Raw genomic sequence first — 25,383 nt, 5'->3', positions numbered from 1 at the left:
TATAATGATGGTGTATGGGACCCAAAAGGGCTAGGTAAAGTGTAGCGCTACCCAGTCTTTCTAGGGATCTTGGGGGTATCAGTGGTTAGACCCAATTGATCAGATAATGATGACATATCCTAGTGACATACCATCAATTAATATAGTGAGTAACCCCTTTAATATTTTGGAAATCGCAGCGCCCATTGCATATTTGTGATAAGCAAATACCACTGGATAATATATATATATATATATATATATATATATATATATATATATATATATATATATATATAAAATGATCCAATGTACTATGGCATGTTCCACAATATAGTGCTTGGGGTCTGCAATTTAATACAGAATACGTTACATTAGAGTATGATATATTTATACCTTCCCAGAAACTTACTTTATAATGCACCACAGTATATGAATATTCTATACAGATATTGGTGTGTAGTCAGTGAGTTACTTTACGGTCGGCATTCGATCACGGCTGAGTAATTGGTGATTCTGGGTGATTAGAAACAAGCCATAATTTCTTTTTTGAATGTATGCCATTCTCCAAGTTACCCGCATATAAAGGGCTGTACTGTCTTTAGTACAAGGCTATACTTGTATGGGACTGCTGGCTGTGTCTCGGAGGTCAATGAGTCATTTTGCTAATAGCACACGCACATTCACAATTCACTGATTTTTATGTTTCTATAAATGGAGCTTAAAAAGCAAAAGAATGAGCAGAAAAAAAAAGTGATAAAAGATGCTGCGATCCTGTAACCGATCAGCCCGTCATTATCTGGACAGGAGCATGGTGGGGGTTATAGATATGTATTCTAAACCTTTCATGACCCAGAAAAGTATCTACCTTATCATGAGATTGAAACATCTGTATACACACAGTGGGTCATGTAGACTAACATCAAAGACTGACTGATAGGCATGGGGAGCATTAGCACTCAGCACTATCCGTGTTTGCTCACAACTGGCTACAAAAAAACTATTTTGTGTCGTAGTAAATAAAACCATCAATAAACCCATTATTATTATTGGGCACGGGCTACAATGAGTCTTTTGATGGCCATAGAAATTCAGTTAAACCTTTATGAGACTCAATGCAACTGAAACATTGGATCATGCCAAAGTCAAGGCCCTATAACACCGGCCCATTTTGACTGGTGCAGCGAGCGCCGATCAACGAGACAGCTCGTTGATCGGCACTCGTTTGCTCCTGTCACACGGAGCTATGGATGGGGACGAGCGGTCGTTACTCCGAGATTGATTGAGAAAAATCGGAATGTTATAAAAGGATTTATTTAAAATCGTTCGGTAAACTGGAAACCATTTTGCACTGATCGAAATATTATTTATAGATGTAGCATCTATGGCTGGCTCAAAGATCCATTTGGCTCTATTTTGGCCTGTAGGTAGAAGCCAAGTAGACATTTCTGCATTTAAATCTTTGGAAAAGGAACATGACAAGTGTGCTAACTGTTGATTGGCTGAATAGTTGCACATGACAAGCAAATTGGGAATCTTCTCTTCCTGGGGCACTTGCAAACACAATTTGCATGTTCAGCAGTGGAGATTTCAAGGCTTCAAACACCCCTAAGTTTATTTCATAGCGCAAAAAGATATGTAAAAATATAACACATAGCACCCGAGTAGTCGCCATACGGGCTGACCGGGTATGTGTACTGGGTACTGGGTGTCAGGGGAAGGTACGTGCCAGCGAGACACTATGTTTTGGCCAGGGTATTTAGAAACAGGACTAGGTAGCAAACCAAATCTTTGGCCCTTGTAAAAGAAAGTCTAGATACCTACAATTGTAGCAGCATTCTCTCTGGGTAATAATAATGCCCCGACCCCATTGATGTCCTGTATATATACGAGCTCTTAGAAAAAAGCATCATTAAAATGTACAGATAATACCCTGCATGCGTTAAAGCATAGAGCCTATATTGGTAACAGGACATCCTCTCTGTGACACCCCATAAATATAAGATAGACCATGAAGTCTTAAGTATTTGCAGATATGTATACATTCCAGCTGTTAATGTATGTTCTACTCTGCAATCCATGCTTGATAAGATAATGTGCTGATATGGACTTTACTATTAGCACATATAATTACTCATTTATATAATGCTTATATATTCTGTATATATTCCCTGCTATTCTCACTATATTTACCTCTCACATGCACCCTCGGGACAATTTTATAGGAAGCTAATGGTTTTCTTAATGTGTTTTTGGAGTGTGGGAGATGGAAAGCACACATAGAAACCCTGCAGAGAACATACAAATTCAATGCAAAGATTGCCCCTGGTCAGATTTACACCCAGAACCTCTGTGCCACCAGGCGACCCGTTGTTAGAAAGAGGATGTAGAAGTTTCCCTGCTTTCCCTTAAAAGCGGCAAAAAATAAAAAATATGGAAAGAAAATATGGCCATAAGCTCCTTGAAGGCGACTTCCAGTTTGATGTCCGTGTTGGTTACATTTTCTGACAATCTATAAACCATAAATATACAAATTGCATTTCTTGTTATCGTCTCAGGTACCATGGATTGGACGTACACCTTGGAGTACGATGGCTGGGCATGAATGCATTGGTGTCCACTCACTTTTCATCACGGTTTTTTAGTTTTTGGGTCAAAAATTTTGACCTTAGAAAGAAAGATTTGGCTTAGAAAGAAATATTATTTTTCCAACGTTGCTTTGCTATGGTTAATAACATTTTCTCATGGGAACATAGTTCAGATCACCGTAGATATTATAGGATCAGACATATAGAAATCCAACCTGTTGGACCCAAGGGAAATTTAGGTGGACCTGCAAGCAATCCACATAGGATTTGGGTGTAATGTCAATCCCTGACTTGACAGTAGCCAATGGGATACCAATGATTCCCGGTGTTTGTCGCTCCGCACTGTATCAGAACATGTTTCTCCAGTTTGGATCCATTAAAAGGCTGTCGAGAGTTACGAGTACAGTTAATCATTATCATATGCTCTAGAGAAGTGAATCAGTCTATAAATCCTGGCATGTTTTTGTGGTTTAGAAAACAACTACCCTGACAGTGTCAGAAGCGTAGTTTATATCACTCGCTAATAAATCTGTCAAACGGGGAAGAACCTGAAGCCGTGCTTGATTGAATTACGACACTTATGTAACTCCAGTTCCAGGTACAAACAGAGATGGGAATTCTCCATAGTCCACAGTGTTCTAGAACAAAGCCGCAGCAGGTGAGGACTCTTTAAAATTGACATGCAGCAAACATGAAAAATGCCTTTTGTGGGCATGATCTGACCTTTTCATACGTGATCTAGAAATTTTCTGTTAGGTTCTTGGCTTAGATTCAAGTACAAATCAGTCCTTAAATCTGAGGCATTTTGTTGGGCTCACCACCTCTGCTGGGATGGAATTCCAAGAATCCCACCCCATTTGTAGAATACGTCTTCACTGTCCCCCTGGCTGACCACCTTCCACCTTCTAACAATGGGCCTCTTGTCTTGGGACTTTTCTTTGTCTGAAATTTGCTTCCCTCCCCTACATTGCTGAATTCCTAAATGGATGCAAAGGGCTGTATGCATTATTTCCCCTCTTGTAACTGAGCCATTAGGGTTCAGTGTGTACCCAGACACTTCATGGTATTTACTGTCGATTGTCTCCTGGGGTTTTGCACAAACCTATTTAAATACGCTGTTAATATATAATTCTATCAGATTGATGCATTATAATGTCAGTGTTTTACCTGGATATACGCTTTTCAGCATAAAAACTAAAGGGGCTTTTACACTGGGCGATTATCGGGCAGACAAGCGTTCATAGAACACTCATTGCTGATAATTGCCTTGTATAAACAAGGCAGCGATCAGCAGATGAACGAGCAAACGCTGGATCATCTGCTGATCATATCGTTTTAAAAAAGTAAAATATTATTGCTGTCGGCAGCACATCTCTCTGTAAACATAATAATAATAATGTATGGGGACGAGCGATCAGAGTAATGACCGCTTGTCCCCATCCATAGCTCCGTGTGACAAGAGCAAATGAGCGCCGATCAACGATCTCTCGTTGATCGGCGCTCGCTACAGCGGCCGAGTGTCGGCTGGTGTAAAAGGGCCTTTCTATTTAACCATCTCATAATTTAATCAATAGAATTTAGATAAATCTTAATAGGTTCACGCAGTCTAGCCTATTCTTCCATGCTCCACAGGTAGCTTATCTTTGTCTAGGAAATTCCTTTTACACCATGTAAGATTACGTGATAGCGGTCATTAGTGGGCTATAATAAGTAAGTAAAGTACTAGAAGGTTGTGTCAACATCTGGCATCAGGTTGCATGTATGTATTAAAGTGGCTGTACTGATTAGAATAAAGGGTCTGCTCCCCCTCCCCCCCCCCCATCCAAAAACAAATGAACTTTTATCCGTGGGCTGTGATCATAGCATCATTTACTTTAATGAGGATGGGCTGATAATTTCTGTTTTTAGAGAAATGAAAAAATATTCTTTAAGTTATCTGGCAAAATAAAATTGACGGACTATCCTGAGGGCAGGCCATGCATTTTTATCTCTCTAGATAACTCCTTTAACCAAAAGAAATGTACATTGGTAAGGAAATTTACTAAATGCTACAAAAAAATGTTGTGTTTTTTTGGGCTATTTCTTGTGGTCATAATACAATGCATTTTAGAGTCCATATTACAGATGCAACCCGATGGTGATCTAAGTTTATTTAGAAGAAAAGTGTGGGGGATGGGTTTTGGCATCTCTTTATTTAGGACATGGCCATTGAGCGATGTTTGGTCCTAGAGTCCTTTTACATGGGCCAATATGGGCCATGAAAACGAGCGCTGATCGACGAGACAGCTCGTTGATCGGCACTCGTTTGCTCCTTTCACAAGGAGCAATGATTGGTTATGTATGGGGACGAGCGATCGTTACTACGATCTTTCATCCCCATATGTTTCCATCATGTCGGCAGCACATCTCCGGGTTTACACAGGGAGATGTGCTGCCAACAACAGAAATATTTATTGCTGCATAAAAGAAGCGATCAGTCGATGAATGAGTGAGTGTTTGTTCGTTCATCGACTGATCATTTCCTTGTTTACACTCTTTTTATCCGATAATTGGCCCATGTAAAAGGACCTTTACACCTGATAGCTGATGATTGTAGCTACTTGCCAGCCACCACAGCACCTACAGCTAGTTCACTTACGAGGATGTGGTCAGATGACATTTTTTTTTTGTGGTTGCCTATTTGACCTGCATGTCTTTTTGCATTACACTGACATTATTGACTAGTCAGTCTTAGGGTCCTCTTACATGGCCTGACGTGGGCCATGTAAGCGAGCGCCAATCAATGAGTCAGCTTGTTGATCGGCGCTCATTTGATCCTTTCATAAGGAGCTATATATGGGGACGAGCGCTTATTACTCTGATGCCTCGTCCCCATACATTTCCATCATGTTGGCAGCGCATCTCCATGTGCTGCTGACAATGATAATATTTTCCGCATTTAAAACAATACGATTAGCTGCTGAACGAGCGTTTGCTCGTTCTTCCGCTGATCATTGCCCTGTTGACATAGGGCAATTATCAGGAGCGGGCGTTCTGTGAAATGCAGCCACATTACAGCCGTCTGATGTGTTAATGACAGCCAGACACCATTGAGTGTTCAGTTTAAGTGGGAAATTAGATTAGGCTGTGTTTGAGTCTGAGGGCTGATCCACATTGTCTGCCCCTAAAAGAATGGGGCACCGGGGGGGTCTGAAAGTGCATGTTAATGATGAAAAGGGGGTTATTACTACCAACCGAAAAAAACTTGTGTCCAGAAGCCATCCTATATGTATTTCAGGCATAAGCCCACAAACGGGAGATCAGATGTCAGACAACCTTGGTTAAAGTGCTTTTCCAGCCACTAAAAATTGATTGCCTATCCCCAGGATAGGCCATCAATAGCTGATGGGTCGGTGTCCTACTTTCGGTACCCCCGCCGATCAGCTGTTTTGAGGGGGCTGCAATGCTCGTAAGTATTGCAGCCTTTTCTCCCATTCACTTTAATGGGAGAAACGGCTGCAATACCTGTGAATCGCCGCTAAATGCGTGTCAACAACTCACAGTGAGGAAGAAGAAATGAAGGGCAAGTAGCGCTCATACGTGCGTTGCGGCCCCTTCAAACAGATGATTTTCAGGAGTCCCGAAATTCGGCCCCCGACCCATCAGCTATTGATGGCCTATCCTGAGGATAAGCCATCAATTTTTAGTGGCTGGAAAACCCCTTTAAGTCTTACTGGAAATATAAATGACATTTTCTTATTTGCCTAAACAGAATTGCTGCTATATAAGTAAAGGAAACGGCATCTATGTATTCCCCTTCATACAACCACTAGACAAACATGTCCAAAATCATGGGATTAGTTCAGGTACTCAACATGATTAAGACGTGTCCTTGTTTCCTAATAATACTTGTGTCCGGTTACTTTGAAGCCAAAGAGAAAAGACAAAAAAATGAGTCTATGTTTATCCCCCTAAACAGACGTTAAATAAGATATACGCCTTGCTAATCCATTTAGTGAATGTGAGGGCAAAGTCTTAAGTTTGGTCAATAGACAAGTGACACATTAAAATGCTCCTTATCTTCTCCGATGCATTAGAGAGAGCAAACATTTACTAATATCACCTAAATTATGACCTCCTAACCCCGAGTGAGCCTGACGATAACATGCCAGACCAATGCTAATACAGCCGGGCCCCTCATCGGGGACAAAAAGAAGAAAGTCTGGTTTCCTAGCCAGATGAAAATCAGGTAAGGGGAAAAATGTGACTGAGAAATCTGGAGAAACCATCAGGAGACACTCTTTCGAGTGGCACATGGAAAAGGATCCTGAGACGGGGGGGGGGGGGGGGCGACGACCCGATCTACTATAGGTAGAAGATGGCTGCAGACCCTAGGCCAGTGTTATTTATTTTTTCTTTTTTAAACAAAGAGTAGATTCTAAAAGGAGAAAAATTATTAAAGGAAAGACTTAACCCTCGTTTTTTTTTTGTAGTTATTCCTTGTTTTCGCTAAAAATGACGGAAAAATAATCCTGCCACTTTGTAAGCCTGGCCTTCTTGAAGTGAAAGAAGTGTAGTCAAATTCAATGTACAATTCGGCTTAAAGGCCATGGAAACCCTTGAATGCAATGTTTTTAGCGAATTTTAAACAGTGTTTAAATTTACATTTATTAAAAAAATGTTTACAATACATCTTTTATGTATCAGTCAATTCTGTCAGTTCACTTGAACTGCCGGCTCGGCTGAGAGCGGGTCCTGTCTATCTCTGAAACACAGGATCCACCTAATATTGATTTAGATCTGAGTTGATCAATAGTTCCATACTGTATCTCTGTGTGCTCCCAAATTCATAGGGAGGAGGGAGGTTTCTATCACTGATTAAGCCTAGGGCTACACGGCAACCGTGGCCATGACACAGGTTGCCCTGCCAAAGATGGCTGTGTCACCCTGCCGGCATCGCAGTTAATGAAAGTCAATGTGGCTGCGTTGCGACCCACAGAAGACCACGACACGACATATCTAAACCATTAGTTTGTAACAGAGGCTGAAGAGAAATGTAATTCAATTACAGCTCCAGTATTAGGCCCGCACACCTCTCGGGAATACGTTTGGAATTAATCTGTTCTCCTGCATTCTTGTGTATCTGACCTTGAAGATGAAGGTCTCGGAGTGGGCACCTACAGGGCACAGGTGGAAAACATTAGCATGTGTTAGAATTCCATGCAATTCCTGTTAGTATTTGATAGCCATCTGTTAGTCTACACATGGCTCCTGTTAACCCCTGAGGTTAATTTGTTTAGTTAACTGCCCCGTTTTCAAGCAAACAGTTTTTTCTTTCACTTTTGTATACAATAAAATTGCGGAAAGGCATCTGTCATGGTGTAACATTTAAGGTGGGACAGTCACAGGTAGGACATTACAACCTAGAATCATTGTTATTTTTTTCAGACAGCAGCAATTCAATTGAATTTTGGCATCCGTAATGGCCACAATGCTCGAATCTCGTGTGGTTCACTGAACTAAGATCACTTTACTACCCTATAGTAATACTGGCCTGATTTTTCATCCCATTAGTTGGATCTGGGTGACATGTAAGGTGCCTAGGTTGACACAAGGTCAATAGTAATGCCGTGTCTAACCATAAGGCTCCATTCACACGTTGTGGTTAAGGTGCGGTTAGAGCCGCATCCAAAAATCAAATGCGGTTTTACAGCGATCTTGTTAGTTTTCGCAACCGCAATGTGTGAATGGACCCTAAGTAAAACACAGACATAAATGCCACAGTTGTAACAAGCAAACGGGGCTGCAGCCACACGTGCAACTTGCAGCTTCTGGGCCCCCGATGCAAAATCTCTAACAGGGCGCCCTCAACTATCATATGTCATTTATAGCACTTATGTGGCTATTGGGCCCCATCAGGCACCAAGGCCCAGTGGCAACTGCAACGACTACACACCCTATAGTTATGCCCCTGGCTGCAGTGGATTATACATTTATTGCAGTCTTCCTCTGTAAATAGAGTCTCGACTACAGGCTGTGATAAAACAGGCTGTGTCTGCTGACAGGTCTACACAAGGACCGAAGAACCACGGAAACGTCAATTCTTAGCAGCTCCGGTGATTGCTACCCACAGACTATTTGCCACGTGACTTCTTCAGTCCATAGAAATACGTTTTTATGACATGTAAGTGCAGCTTTCCAGAGATTTTCGTGACCGGCATCAACGATACCGCAAGCTGTATCCAAGGTGCGCATAAGTCTTGCAGCAGTTCAAATTGATGCTGTGAGTTTTCTCTAATTTCTTTAGCAACTGTTGCGTGAATCACGGACAGCACACGGATGAAGTCTGTGTGCTGTCTGTTTTTTTTTTTAACGCACCCATTGACTTCAATGGGCTGCGTGGTGCGCAAAAACGCACCATAATAGGACATGCAGTGAGTTTCACGCAACAGACACAAACTGCGTGAAAAAACAACACGTGTGAATAGCCCCATTGATTTTCATAGGAACGTTTGGTGAAAAAACGGACAGCACACAGACGTAAAATACGCTTGTGTGAATTAGGCTACATTCACACGAACGTAGCCCACCTTGGGCATGAAAAACTGCAGTTTTTCACGTCCGAGGTGGACCCGTGCGGGCCGCGATGTCACGGAACTCCCCCGCAGACCACAGTCTAGACATGTCCTATTTTTCAATGGAGCGTTCACACGCTCCGTTGAAACAACGGTCGTGTGAACGGCCCCATTGCGGATGTTGTTTTAATGGCCGTCACATGGACGAGATTCACGTTCGTGTGAATGAGGCCTACGGCCTCTTTTATATGGCAGTATTTTGGTCAGTATTTATAAACCAAAACCAGGAGTGGAACCTGCACAAGTGTAATGTGTAGGGGCAGCTGGAGCCGGATAAGACATTTTTCCAAATGTCACCATTTAGTTTACGAGGTTACGTGTCCTCTGCCGCCTGCTCTCTCCGGCTCACCTGTATCTTTTTAGTTATTATAGTAAATACGCAGCAATCCCACTGACTCCACTCAAAGATAAGGTCTGTCGTTCTCCGTTGTGCAGTCAGTCTGCAGCGTGCCTGGACATCTCAAGGTTATCTGTAAGTACAGCGCCTGATCCGTAGCCAACAGCCAGGTAACCAAGATAATCACTCTGAAGTGGAGGATTACAAGTAAAGTATTAAGTAACTAAAAAACATTACATCCAGTCTAATCCAGTATTTCCCATTACTATACCTGGGAATATATGTCCTCATAATGCAGGGACTACAAAGTGTAGCTCTCCAGCTGATGTGAAACTACAACTCCCAGCATGCCCTGATAGATGACACCCTTGTTATGTTAATGGCTCTCACATTGGAAGCATTAAAAATGACATTGGACTTGTAAGAACGTGACATATTTTGTTTCCTTCTGCTGAGGTTGACTCCATTATAATGACTTTGTCATTGTGCCCTATTAGAGTATACGGATTTCATAGATTACTTCCACCACTCAAATCCACCTCCACCCGTCCACGTATTACGTTAGCCCATTGATTCCAGGTGTTGCATATTATTAAGATTATTGCTGGCTTCATTCTTCAAAGTGGTCATCCAGTTTTGACTTGCACTTTTAAAGGTGTATTCACACGATGCAGTTTTGTGTGTGGCAAAAAAAACAACCCGTGACAAAACTTCACCGTGTGAATACACCCTTACCGGTTTGGGAATTGCATTAAAAGCAAGTTAAAATCGTTATTATATGCATCGCTTGATGAAGTGTTGTGTGAACTTGACCTAAAAAACAATTCCTGAAAAGCAATTTATGAAATCCAATTTCTGTAGTTGGTAGGAGGCCCATGAACCCGACTTGGGGGTCGTGCTGCTATCATGAATATTTTGAAAGTTCTATAATACCTTTTAATCATGAATTTCCTGTTTACTGAGAAATGCAAAGTAGTCACAAATAATGCATTATCAGATGTATGCAGCATGCGTGGGATGTGCACGCTTCGCTGAGGACAATCCGACTTCCTCTCTGATCATGAGAAATGAGCATTCATGTATTGTGTTCACACCAACGCCTCAGGAAAGATACGTTTTATCCGTTTTTCATTACTGAGAGTGTTAGGAAATATTTACCAGTGGATATAATTCTTCTGGCTTCTGGCAGTATCTTACTGGAACGTTGTGAGGGGTGTAGCTGAAGGGGGTGCGGAGGCAGCCGTCGCACCTGAAGCCTGAGGGGTCCAAAGGCTCCTCTGACACATAAGTCACCAGTATTATATATGGCACATGGTAGTGCCATATATAATACTGCCTATAAAAGATTTTGCATTGGGGCTCCGGAGCTTCACGTTACGCCTTTGCACGTTGTGTATCATAATTTATTACACAAAGCTGGGAACATAGCAATTATTTTTCTAACCGTGTTCCCCAACCAGTGGCTTGTGAGCTACAAGTGACTCTTGGACCCCTGACGTGGCTTTCAAACTATAACCATCTTCACCATTAGCAATAGGTGACTGTGAAGACGCATAGATGTGAAGCCTCACAGTCTTAGGCTGTGTTCACACGGAGTTTTTTGCAGGAGGAAAATTCCTCCTGCAAAAACTGCTCCAGTAGGTTTTTGCACAGTGGTTTGACAAAAACTCGTCAAAACACTCGTCGAGGTTTTTTTTTCCTCTTTCTGACTCATTGAAATGGGGTTTTGGAGGCGGAAAACGCCTCAAGATGGGTCATGTTGCTTCTTTTTACCACGACGAGTTTTTTTTACTCGTGGTAAAAAAACTCGTCTGCCTCCCATTGAAATCAATGGGAGGCATTTTCGGGCGGTTTTTGAGGAGTTTTTTGGCGTGGTTTCTGCCCCAAAAAACTCGTCAAAAAACTCTGTGTGAACAGGGCCTTAGGGTTCATGTACACATCATTGGCTCATGCAAGGACCCCTTTATGTGTTCATAGGACTGAAATGCACACAATCTGGTGCCCCCATGGGGTGCCGGATTCTCCCCTAGAACAATACTTCTAGTGCAGAATACCTCCTTAATATTCTGCATTGTTTACTCCCAATTTACCTTGGGTGTTTTTGTATAAAATTGGAGGCACATAGAGGTACAGTATGGACGCATAGCAGGCTATGAGCGCTCTATTACCGATCCTTAGGCCGGGTTCTCACGGGTCAGATACGCAGCTTATCCAACCTGGAAACCACAGCACCTTCCGTCCGAATAACCACCACATGGTGGTGTGCTTTTTCGAGTGGAATTTCCTCTGCGGAATAAAGCGATGGGTTAAAAAAAACGACAATACTTACCCACTCCCTCTTTTCTGCATGTAGTCCGGCCTTCCAAGATGACGTCGCAGGACATGTGACCCCGCTGCCAGTGATTGGCTGCGGCGGTCACATGGGATAAAATGTCATACCAGGAAGCCGAACTGCAAGAAGGAGAGCTTTCTGGGGAAGTATGTTTTTTTTTTTTTTTTTTTGTTGTTTTTCCTGAGTTGCGATTTCTGCGGCAGAATCGCTGCAATTCCGTCGCAACACTTGTCTTTCTGTTGTGGGTTTTGCATCCCCATTGAATTCAATGGGGAAAACCCGCAACAGAAAACGAAGCATAAATTGACGTGTTGCGGATTTAAATTCCACATCGCAGGTCAATATATTAACGTTTATGCTGCGTCTTTTACCCACAGCGTGGGCATGGGATATTCTAAATCTCATACACTTTGCTGCTACTGTAAATGCTGCAGAATTTCCGCACAGAATTCCGTTGCGGAAATTCTGCAGCGTTTACGCTACGGGGAACCAGGGCATAGGGCTCACTGTGAAATTTGATAAACTTGTCTCCGTACATGTATTTGTATAAAGTGGTGTAAAACATTCTGGAACCGGCCACTAAAGTAAAATTTCTCTTCGTCATCAATTTTAGATTTTTTTGGGGGGATTTATTTGTTCTCTCTGATTTTTCAGGGTTTAGGAAGGAAATTCAGATACTTCACCAAAAGGGGCAATTCTGATGATTACATTATATGGAATAGCTACTCATGTAGTTTGGAGCAGCTTTGCAGGCAATATTACCAAAGTTCTTGTGTCAAAAATACTGGAATGGCCGACTGAACTCCTGACGGGTTCTGTACGATAGTGTGAACAGAGTCTTATACACCAGAATAACCCTTTTTCTGTTCTGGATGGAGATTTACACAACTTCGAATCTCTGATATGTCTTTAGTTTCACCAACACTGGGTTTATTGCACCATGAAAATGGACACTTAAGAGGCGCCCAAGGGGTGCACTCGGAAATCAGTAGAGGTGGTGCTCACAAGCCCCCACAGTTTATATCTGGCCAATGGTATAGCAGAATATAACGTACAAAGAATTTCCCCGATTAAATTCATGGCCCAGAATTGCAAAACAGCATTACCTGTGTCACCCAGAACAGCGTTCCCAAGAATAAAAATACTCTATTTGTCTCCAGAAGCAAAATTTTGTTGCCAACATCTTAAATTGAAAACCATTTATATTCTTCTGTCTTAGGGGGAAGTTTGCAGTGGTCAAGAAATGTGTGGAATTATTGACCGGCAAGGAATACGCAGCAAAATTTCTGAGAAAGCGGCGGAAGGGGGAAGACTGCCGCAGTGACATCATCAATGAGATTGCCATTTTGGAAATGGCTCGGTTCTCACCCTATGTGGTGGCCCTACACGAAGTCTTTGAGACGAACAGTGAAATCATCCTTGTCATGGAATAGTAAGTATTGGCGTCATCTGGGTCTTTCTACTTTCTCATAGAATTTCACAGTAAGATCCAGACATACATTAACTTCTGTCTGTAAAATGTCCCTGATTATAATCTGAAAACACAAATATAGGACATTTTTACCTCATTGCTCTAAAACCGTGCAGCATCTTTCTGAGAAATGTATGTTCGTGTCTGTGTCGCTGAAACCAAGTAACCACTTCCTGCCCAGCTCACAGACAGCAACGTCTATAAACCCGTTTCAGGCCGAGGTGTATAACCTTGTATGGAGCTTATGAAAGTCTCTACGAAAATGTTGTGGTCGCACCTTTAAATGTGAGTTTTATTGTTGCAGAAAATATCACCTCACCTTGCAGTTTTTATTTCACATGTATCTATTGCCAAGAATATATAAGTAATTGTTGCCCTGTTCACACCATGTTTTTGCTCTACATTTGAAGTATACGCTGGAAAAAAAACCTGATATATACTTTAAATGTATCAACTGACAGGTGCGTTATAGTGGCTTCCGTCACCCATAGGTTACAATGGTATCTGTTTAACACCTACATCATGAACAGTCATGACCGTTTTCATGACATAGCCGTTAATGGATACCCTTATAGACCGTGGTTGATGGAGGCCGCTGTTGGGCATTACGGCCTTACCATTTAAGACTTTGGGGAAGTCATTTGAGAACCCCGTGGAGGCTGTACTGGAGGCCGGATTAGTTGTCACCCATGTTTCAGAGAAACTGATATTCTAAAAAAAAAAAATATTTGTAGAGTCTTCTAACAATTTAACAAAACCGGGAACAACTCAAGGACTTCTTTTTGCAGGTGATTTTTGAGATGTTCTTTAATAAAGATACAACAGTAAAGTAAATTGTGCGGAAACTGACACCAACTGGAAACAAAAAGCCAGACTTATCTGGGAGGTAAATAGGATTATGACATTCCTTCTACAAACCACAGAATGGACTTTAGTGTAAACCGCACAGTTGACTTAATGTTTTATATGGAAGGCCAGGTGCTGTGTACATTCTACGGCAGATTAGCTTCCCACTGTATTCCTGGCTTAATATTTGATTATTATTTTTTCCATGACGTATAACAAGCAGCTGGAGATGAGCAGAACGTGAGGAAATAAAGATTTTAATTATTTCTTTGTCAGATGGCCGATGTGCTTGAGATCTCATTAGCCGCTCGTGTAGACAGTAAATGGGACTTGCCGGCCTCTGGACATGGAATGTGCTGAGACAATAAATTCTCATAAAGGCATCTTATCGCAGCCCGGAAGGAGATTAACCTATTCAGCTCTTGCCATTTTGGAGGATTTGGTGACTGCAAAAGTCAAATATGTTTTATATGAAAATACATGCAACCAAATTCAAATAGACAGACTGCTATCGACCTTTATACAAGGTGTCACTGATTATGTATTTACCATTGCTTATATATATAGCGCCAACATATTCTGCAGTGCTATACAGAGATTTTCACCATTCACATTAGTCCCTTTCCCAATTATCTCTATCTCAGAGACACGCTACGACCAATTAACCTTATTAGTATGTTTTTGTACTGTGGGAGAAACTCTGAATTGCCAGAGGAAACCCACACAAACTGGGAGAACATACAAACTCCATGCAGATGTTGTCCTTGGTTGGATTAAAATCCAGGACTCCAGTGCTGCAAGGCAACGGTGCTAACTACCGAGCCACCGATCGTCCTTAAAGGAACTAGCGGACAGGAGTTTCCTCCCCTTTCCTATAGCGAGGATCGCCGTGATCAACGTGTTCAAATCACTAATTGTTTGTCGTGGTTTAGCCCTTATCGATAATATGTCCTATGTGTTTACATGTGCAGATTTTTGCCCTATAATCTAGGGCCGATTGACAATACAGCATGTCGATCGGGGCTCCTTTGCTTAATTGAAATGGGGACGAATGATTGTTATTCAACACCATACATTTTGCACCTTATCGGCACCACATCCCGTTTAAACACGAGGAAATGTACCGTTGACCAGCGTTAATTTTTTAGGCCGCATAATAGATCTGCATGTTTGTGAGCTGATCGCTGGCCTACTTACACAGGGCAATGATCGAGAAGACCATTTGTACAAATGCTTGTTCGGCCGATCATTGAGGCTTCATTCACATCTGCGTCAGGGCTCTATTCTGACGTTCCGTCGGAGCTTCCCATCAGAACGGAACCCTGACCGAAACAAATGTAGTCGACTACGGTATTGATTCTGTCAAAAGGACAGAACCCTTGCACTACTGAGACAAACTGAAACCATTTGCATCGGATCCGTTACCATTGAAATCGATGGTGATTTGTTTGTGAGGGTTCCGTTCTGATGGGAAGCTCTGATGGAACGTCAGAATGGAGCCCTGACGCAGATGTGAACAAAGCCTTACCCTGGCAAAAGGTCCTTTAGTGTTATCGTGCTAAGAAAAATACCAGTGCAGCTTTCCAAAAACTGATATACATAAAATATACCTATAATTAGAAGATGTCTATAAACTATTCATCAGGGCGGTTCAGTTAAACGGCAAAACGCAGTGACCGGGTCGTATGAAAAGTCACTTGTTGTGTGTACAAGATTAGAAGGAGGATGCTGCGGGCCTGGAGCTCTTCCTTACAAAAACAATGTATGAGACAAAAAAAAGCAAACTACAAAGACTTGGACATGACAGGTCAGAGGCTTTGAAGAATATTGTGAGCTAATATTTGCAGCACCTTTCCTCAAGTGGCAATTTGAATTCTCCATGGTGACACAGGCATGTTAAGTAGTTTCCCTCTGGCTATATTGCACTTGGTTAGCACCTATAATCTGGCTCCGTGAAGAGCCCATTGTTTGACATTTACGACTGAGCGTGGAAACCTCTGGTTGATCTGTAACCTTGCAGAGGGATCACTACAGTAGTTATGCGGCAGGAAATACTAGTCGTAACTTCTCGTCATAGCCAGAACACAGAACCCCTTGTATACACTATGGGGGAGATTTATAAAAATTTACAAATCTGCATGTAAAAACAGCAGGGATACCCATGGTGACCAAGTAGCACACAGCAGCCATTCTGCTATGGTGCTCCACTCCACATGTAGTTAGGCAGGTTGTGTATCCCTTTAACTACGGAACTGTGCTTGAATAGGCAGAATCCAGAAACGCTGATGAACTTGGGTCCATTTAATTTCATAAAGGAAGGTTCACCTTCACCAACCAATTTTTTTTCCCAATACATCTACAATGAAAAATGAAGCAACTTTGCAAATAGTCTTAATATAAAAATGTCCTATGCAGACCTGTGTGTCTCTATGGTAACAGACTACAAATAATGCTATGTACTGTTGTCTGATTCTGAAGTCCCTTCGATCAGTCTCCTACTTTTTACTATTATACATGCCAGATGTGTTTGTAGTCTTTTACCATGGAGACGCATAGACCTGCATAGGAGCTGTAGACACACAATGATCAGAGATTTTTCTTAATGATTTTGTTTGCAAAATAACTTCATTTAGGATGCATTGGAATATTAAAAAATGAATATCGCCCTTCCCTTTAAGGTAACTATATAACTAATATCATTTGGCAGAATATTCTACTGCTAGCTGTAAACTCATAAAGGCCCATAGCAAAATCCAGGGACAAGGTATGACTTGTATATTTGTGTTGGTTCAGAATCGCATAGATACGGATTGTTCTGTACTCACCCTGAATAATCACAACGTTGTACACTGTCATTCAGAAAGGTGAGCAAAATGTTTTCCTAGCCTGAGGCTATATGATTTCAGGAGCCATAATCGACTCATGTATCAAACATAACGTGATTTATCATATCACACTGCAAATACAGTACTATAAAGGGAACTACGCCCGTGAAGAGGTCATTGTGGGTCTAGTCTGTGCAATTCCTTTTGTTCTGAATAGTTCCAATATGTTGTCTTCATTATAAGGTTTTCTTTTAGGTTCTTTTCGAGTGAGTGGTTTTCTATGGATGGTTTTATTGTCAAAGTTTCAATTTGTGAAGCTTATTTTTCGAGTTGTCAAACAGGTTTTGCCAATTTTCATACGCAGTTTGCACTTTTTAATATGGTTTCAAAGATGCTGTTGGTATGGTGGGTGTTCTTTGATTTATCGGTGCCTAAGTGTGGTTGTGTGATAAAAAAAGCGCCACCCTTATCCATGGGACGTGTGTGGTATTGCAGCTCCGTGCCATTCATGTGAATATGGCTGAGCTGTATTACCACACCGCCCATGCTGACATATATCAATACGCAATTGAGCCATGTCATATATTTGCGACAGGTTTAAGCTGGCCATATATATATATAAAACAGCTGTGGGCTGAATGCTTTTTTGGGCCGATCTCCCCCGACATTCTCATAAACATGTAGGCTCGGCATCAGATACTGTGATTGCTACCTATTCATTTAACATACTAAAGAGTAAACCTCCTGTTCTACATTTCATCACATTGGTCATCGTGAAAATGTTCTGTTTTTAGTTTTTGGCATTTAGTATATATTTCAAGACTGTGATAGTCAAACTTTAGATGGAACTTGGCACAGTTTATCAGACGGTTATAATTCTGTACACCTGAAAACACATGATCACAACATTTTGGTATCTTGATGTGTATAATAAATGATAATTCTCTATGTAATCTTCCTCTACTAGCGCTGCTGGGGGCGAAATCTTCAATCAGTGTGTGGCCGACCAAGATGAAGCTTTTACAGAGAAGGATGTTGTGCGGCTCATCCATCAAATCCTGCAAGGGGTGTTGTACCTACACAGAAATAATGTTGTCCACCTGGACTTAAAGGTAAGGATACCATAGACATAACCTGACACAACGTTTAATTTAAGAACCACCAAGAGCGGAGATATGAGGACTTGGCAAAGTAGAATAGAAGAACACGAATTTCGATTAAAAGATGCTATATTATGGTCTCACAGGGGAAATTTTTATCAAAATGATCTTCTGACATGTCATAAATACATGTGAGAAGATCACATTGGGGAAGGCTGTGATGTTGGACACCACAAAAATCAGAATAAAAGGTCTCTGTATTGTAATTCTGACACTGTGCCAAAGGGGGTTTGATCTCTGCGTAGATCCGTTTCATTCTGGAAATCAGTGGTGGTCTAAGGTCACAGACTTTACCAATGTGATCTTCTCACATGTATCTGATGTATCAGAAGACCATTTAAACTGGATTTCCCCTTTAATCATGAGTCACTCTCTCCACTATTCTGTGTGTAGCAGCATTTTTGGTAATCCTGTTATCTTGGTTTCCTCTATTACAGCCACAGAATATTTTGCTGACCAGCAGTAAACCACTAGGATACATTCGCATTGTAGACTTTGGTCTGTCCCGGCAGGTGGACAGCATTAAAGAGGTGCGAGAGATACTTGGGACACCAGAGTATGTAGGTAAGTGACAGAAATTTAAGGGGAGCTATTGAGGATCCATAAGAGCATGGAGGTACTAACGCAACTCAAATAAAAATTTGAAGAATTGTAAATAGACAAGTACCAGGATGAAGGCTTGTTGAGGAGGTCATTGTCGGGGTGTAAGAAAGTTATTGCTATTGAGTGGATTAGAATTTTGTACTCCGCTTAAAGAGAAAGCGATATCAATATCATTCACATGTATATGTAAATGGTGTTTCTCAGGATTCAAGATACAGGTGTAGTAGAGCTGTTATTAAAGTAACTCTTTTGTGTATGTTAAAGAGGTATCCTATCTTCAAGAGGTTATGTCATAAATGCCTGATAGAGGTGGGAGACGCAGTCTCTGTAGAGTTCAATGAAAAGGTAGCTGCGCTCCGCTCCTTCTGCAACTCTCACGGGTCACCAGACCAGGTCTCACCTCTGGGACACCCACCTATCTTGCCGATATTGCACATCCTGGGGAAATACCTATCACCACGTTCACCCTATTTATTGTATTTCAAATAACCTTAGCCCTCAGTAAAATATATAATTTTCTAAATTTACAGCGGCATACAGTGTCAGAGCCGCGAGATCTTGCAGCTCTGATTTAAAGAACGCTATCTAGAGCCTTTTCTGTAACCGCTATTGGTATATACAAGTACATGCGCTAAACAGCGCTCTTTTAGTCAGACACATGAGATCGTGGGGCTCTGACACTGCATGGATTTATGGGAGTACTGCGGGGCATGCCAGGAGCCACTTGCACGGAATTTCGCAACCTAAATAATTAATTTACCTTCAATAATCCCATTGACGAATACAACAGTCAGCCTTCCTTGTCCCATTACGGTAGGCTTCACACCACTCCTGGTCTTGGCATTGCACAGGGGGGGTCTCAGGCTTGTGTGTGGCTGCTCGGCCATGGAAACCCATTCTATTTGGAGGAGTCCGGAATGCTGAAACTCTGTAATGATTGTTGAAGTAGATGGCAGGTGTTTCCCCATAATATGCTTTAGTACTCATTCCTTTTCTCCATATTTCTCTGTAACTTTAATTCTGAAGAATGCTAAAAAAGGATTTTTTCCTTCATTTTAGCTCCCGAGGTGTTGAGTTATGAACCAATCAGCACAGCGACAGATATGTGGTAAGTATGGTCCACCTTCATAATGAAAATATTAACCTATAGTACATAAATTGTGATAACCGGACCTACATGTAATGTCACATTATCACTAATGCGCTCTCCGTACTATTAATCCCAGATTATATTCTACTACTATAAATGATCAAAACTGGACAGGTTGTCGAAATTATTTTATTTGATTTTGTTTTTGTGTCACAGGAGTATTGGGGTGCTTACATATGTCATGCTTACTGGAGTATCTCCATTCTTGGGTGATACCAAGCAGGAGACATTCCTGAATATTTCACAAGTGGCCATTCAGTACTCACAGGAAGAATTTGAGGGAATCTCGGATGAGGCTATCAACTTTATCAAGTCTCTTCTTATTAAAAACCCCAGGTAAGGATTTCTCATATCTGACTGAATAGAATGACATGTAGAAATATATGAAATGAGTAGCAGAATAGATTTCAAAACATGATAATATTACTTAGTGGTCATGATGTGCTTATATTTTTTCACTGTAGATCTCAAAAATGTACTATCAGTACTGAAAATAGATATCTGTACTGGAAATAGTTTCATTAAACAGGTTTTCCCATGAGGGACATTTATGACATATCCACAGGATATGTCATAAATGTCAGATAGATGCAGGTACAACCTCTGGGACCCGCACCTATCCCTAGGGCCGCCTAAACACCGTTGTAGCTTTTTGTGCTCACGCTGACTCCCGGTCACTTCTTGATTATATGGTTGGGAGTTACGGAAACCGCATAACTCGCTGAGCTGCGCTGTTTCCGTAACTCCCATAGTAATGAATGGCCGTTAAGGAAGTAGTGTAGCATGTGAGCTACGCTATTTCCATAATTACTATGGGAGTTATAGAAAAGTTCTATGGGAGTTACAGAAACAGCGCAGCGAGTTATGCGGTTTCCGTAACTCCCAACCATATAATCCGGGAGTCAGCGTGAGCACAAAAAGCTAGAACAGGGTTTAGGCGGCCCCGTTCTAGAGATAGGTGCGGGTCCCAGAGGTGGGTCCCACATCTATCTGACATTTATGACATCTTGTGGATATGTCAATGTCTCTGATGAGAAACCCCCTTTAAGAAATGTGTTTAACTGGCTGTTTCCACTAAAGGTGGCCATACACTTAAGGTAGCTGTTGAGTGGCCTTCTGGACGGTAGCTTTCACCCCCAAGGTCCCCAATAACATGCACATTTGCTTTGTCTTCTCTCCAGTATTGAGTGCTACCAGAGGTGTCTGGCAACCAGGCACCCCTCCTCTGACAACCAGCCAAAGAAAAAATATCCATGGCCAGTTCTTGTTTTCCCTAGAATTGATGACCAGTAGAGTCAGGCAATAAAAATGCGATGTGTGTAGGCAGCTTAGGCCAGGGCTACACCTAGACTTTTTGTAGTGCTAATGATTGATTTTAACTCTCGAGTGACAGCTGCAGTCCGAATGAATACATAGAGTTGCATACAATAATGTGGACTGCAGCTGTCACTCGAGTTAAAATCAATTAGTAGCACTCCAAAAAGTTTAGGTTTAGCCCTGGACATATTGGAGCCGGAAACAGAGGATTATACGTCCTTACCATCCTACTTGGCAAGTGATTATGTTGCTGTGCATTGAAACTTAGCGGCATCATTTACCTTTGTGCCCAGTCCTACTGAGCTTCTCTCGTGGGTGGTATGATCTGTTGTAACATCTATGAAAGTTGTGACAAACTCTTAATTGGAAGTAAACCCATTTCAACCCTCTCTCTCTCTCTCTCTCTCAACAGGAAGCGGGCTCGAGCTGACCAGTGTCTTAATCATGCATGGCTTTCTCCATACCAGGACCCAGAGCCTTTGAAGCCAATAACTTTTGAGCAGAAGGAAAGCAAACTGGAGACCTCTGAAGCTACTGAAGAAATTGTGCTTTTGGCCTCCTACACGGTTCATTGTCCATGCCGGGAAACCATAGAGACTGACCTCAAAGGTGTAAGGAACCAGTTTACAGCCCTGAAGGAAATTCAGCCTGAGGTTGTGTGTTAACATCTAGATGCTTCTTGATTCAAAGCGCATTCTGTGCTTCAAGGCTGGATATGGAGATCTACACCAGGAATGAAACGGGTCCTTTCAAGAAAATAGGCCTAGTTTTCTCTTTTACTTTTTTTTTTTTTAAAACCTAGGCATTACTGTGTTTTTATTGTTGCCTTATTGCCTGTGGAATATATTTGAATCTTAAAAGCTATCTGTATTTAGGCTTTGCTATGGTCATATAACCAGAATTTTGGCCACTTTAAAGCATTTTAAACTTTGCGGTCTATGGTGTGCACTTGAAGTCATCTACAGATCTGGCATTGTACTTTATCTGTCACTGATGATGTTTTAGTCCCCTGCAGATCGCACTGAAAACTAAACTTAGACACTTGGTATTGTCAGAGCCCACACTCTGCTTATGCTTGGTCCAGAACTGCATCGAATTTCTCAAGCCTAAAAACTTTGACTTTGCACACAGATATCTGCAGAAATAATTACTTGGACTTTTGTAGGTTTCAGCTATTGGATGTCTTATAGGAAAGCCTGCTCGGAGAATATAAATGGTGGAGAAATATAGAAAACTTTTTTTTTTTTTTTTTTTAAAGCTTATGGGTTAGATAGAATAGCAAATTCTATTTTATACATGGCACCTAAAAATCAGATGTGCCAGAAAACGTTACAACGGGGAGCAGATGTATGGCATGCTGGAAGCACACTTGTATCAGGCATCCACAGTGCTTTGACGCAGGGAAATTTCACAGCGTGGATGTCTCACATTCATGTGTTTGCTTTGTGACAAACCTCTCCTCGATTGGAATATTTCTGCCCAAATGGTGGTTCATCCCTTTCTAGCAAATAAGACGGGAGCAGAGACTGCAACAAGTAAGCTCATTTCCCGCTACTGCAGTATGAATTAGGTCCTATTAAACAAGACCCACTTGTCACATAATTGTATGGCCCTCCGCAAAAATAGCATTAAATAGATTTGAAATGTAAAGATGTAAATATCCTAGTTATGTAAAATATGATCTATTTATAAATATGGTTTCTTTTATTTTTCTAAAGAAAAAAATAGACAACTCTTTCTGCTGCGTTGGCATCCAGAGGTTGTTAGAAGTATTTTACATTGTTAATGGAAATCTTTGTGCTCCTGGATTATCATATTTCCTCTGCACTGACAGCACATCCAGGATGAGCTCCAGAACTTTATTTGCTATAAAGTGTCTAATAACAATGAAACAATGCCACCTAGTGGATGAAATGACCGTGAAGTAGTGAAAGAACTTGCTGCATGCCATATAAAATGTCATATGCTCCTGAGCAAAATACAAGAATCTGCAGCTTTGTTAGTAAGAGTAGAGGCTGAACGTTACCATTTGCAGCCTTATGTGAAGGAGCAACTCCAGGTATTTTACATGTCATGCTTCAAGGCACAAAGAAAGCAAAGTCTTTTCTTTTTATATATATATATAAACTTTTTTTTTTTTTTTTTAAAAGAACAAGGTCACATTAGTTGGAGCTAGAATGTCTTCAGGGCACAGAGGACCTGGCTGTGACCATTTCAGAGCTAATTTACGCCAGTGTTGTACAAATTTGAGGAATGTGTCTCCATGGTCACTCTCCTGGGAGTCATTAATATTGTAATGGTCAGTCAGGGCCAGTACCCCTTCCCCCACATGCATAGTCCTAAACAGGTAACCCAACTCTTATGCATATGGAACTACCACCATTTAATATCTATGGCTGCCTTAAATTTCTAGGATTCCCAACTCTCCTAATCCAAGGTTGAGATTGAAGAGATTTTCTGTGACAAAATAAGTCAGATCAGGGTGGACAATCCATACTCCAGACCAAGTGCAGATTTAAAGTGCAGTTCCGCATTAAAGTCCCCAGTTTACAGGAGCTGCATGTGTGTATGTATATATATATTCCCCTACAGTTCATGTATTGCTTTGTGTCCAGATACCACAGATTACAATGACCATAATCTTGAATGCCCATTCATTGAAGCTGCCAGTGCCAACGTCCTCCATTAGCTCCAACCTAAAATGCACTTTTTTATTTTTTTTATTTAACATTGCAGAAATATGGTAATTGATTTTTGCCGTCCCCGTACGCATATGCTTCTGCCATGGAATTAATTTGGATCAATTTCATCTAACAGGCCCTTTTAGTGTATATTCACACACGGCAGATTTGTTGCATAAATTCCTGCGACTATTACCATTCATTTGAATGGAACTTGCAGAAATTCATGCACATGCTGCAAAAACAACCCCATTCAGATGTATGGAACTAGTTTTCAGTCAGAGAAATTTCTGCAACAAATCTGCCATGTGTGACTATAGCCTTCAGGGCTTGTTCGCAGCTACGTTGAGAGATGACCGCAATGTGTGAATACACCCTTATTGTATAATAGGAGTATTATGTTTTGTCACTTTGTTAATATGGATGTTTTGTAAATAAAGATATAAATATTTTGCTGGATATCTTGGTGATCATTACCGTCAAGGCTGGAGCTTGTGATGAAGCAGCGTGTGACTTACCATTGGTAAACTTCCCACACTTCACTTCCTGAGCAAGAAACAAATCAGAAGTTTCTATTTTAATCCTCTGCTTCATGAGCTGAAATATCGAATTCCCAGCTCGACTTTGTTTGGAAAAATAACAGAACTAAATTCCTAGAATATCTGCTGTGACGGATCAGAACCACGGCAATACTCATTTCCTGCCGGCTTGTGGTGGACATTGGTTATGATTAACATCTCAGCTAGATTTCATTACCTTATGTAGACTTTAATGTATTTCAGTATCGAACGGATTTCCGAGACTATTGATTCAGTCAAAGAAACTGAACCCTTTCACAACGGTGACAAACGGAAACCATTAGCAAAGATTTCATCACCATTGAGATCAATGGTAATGCAAACTGAGGCTAAGGTTTCAGCTTGCTTTTCCATTGAGGGGTTCCCAAAACAGAAAGCTCTGACGGATCTCCTCAATAGAAAGACACCGCTGATGTAAACAGGCCCTAAAAAAAACACCTTTGTTAATAATTACTAAAAAAGTTAATACGTAAAGCCTGGCCGATGTCATAGCGACACTTTCGTCTGTTCCACATCCAAGCCGGCCTCCGGGGATGATGTGTTCTCACATGGACTGCAGTGTCATGCCAGGAGGCCGGACTGCACAGAGAACAGAGGGACGCATGACCACGGCCAAGGGTAAGGGTAAGTATAGTCTTTTTTATTTTTTAAGCACTTGTTTCTGCAGCAGGGATTCCACCCAAAGAACTGCACTGCGATTTGGTGCCTTTTTTATAGCCGAATGCCCTGCGGGTTCTAGGTCGGATACGCTGAATGCTTTTACGCAGCGAATACGACATGTGGGAAACCAGTCTCATGCACACGACCGTAAAAACACCCGTTATTATGGGTCGTAATTACGACCCGAAATAACGGGCCCATAGACTTCTGTTGGCCACGGGTACCTTCCCGCTTTCTCACGG

The 25,383-nt window shown here is 41.5% G+C and overlaps 1 protein-coding gene across 1 annotated transcript in view; it reads left to right on the top strand.

The window, feature by feature from the left end:
* LOC142666396 (serine/threonine-protein kinase 17A-like) overlaps positions 1 to 24,362 on the top strand; it is a 31,340-nt gene extending 6,978 nt beyond the window's left edge. Inside the window, exons 2-7 of the mRNA XM_075846427.1 lie at positions 13,070 to 13,282; positions 17,960 to 18,104; positions 18,590 to 18,716; positions 19,815 to 19,863; positions 20,062 to 20,241; positions 21,635 to 24,362. Of these exons, the coding sequence (XP_075702542.1) occupies positions 13,070 to 13,282; positions 17,960 to 18,104; positions 18,590 to 18,716; positions 19,815 to 19,863; positions 20,062 to 20,241; positions 21,635 to 21,887 (967 nt within the window). The 3' untranslated portion in view covers positions 21,888 to 24,362. The remainder of the gene's footprint in view (positions 1 to 13,069; positions 13,283 to 17,959; positions 18,105 to 18,589; positions 18,717 to 19,814; positions 19,864 to 20,061; positions 20,242 to 21,634) is intronic.
* Positions 24,363 to 25,383: the final 1,021 nt, after the last annotated feature.

Source organism: Rhinoderma darwinii, chromosome 13 (genome assembly GCF_050947455.1).
Source record: "Rhinoderma darwinii isolate aRhiDar2 chromosome 13, aRhiDar2.hap1, whole genome shotgun sequence".
Classification (NCBI taxonomy): domain Eukaryota; kingdom Metazoa; phylum Chordata; class Amphibia; order Anura; family Rhinodermatidae; genus Rhinoderma; species Rhinoderma darwinii.
The sequence above is the reverse complement of the archived record's forward strand: the minus strand, read 5'-3'. Positions and strand labels throughout refer to the sequence as shown.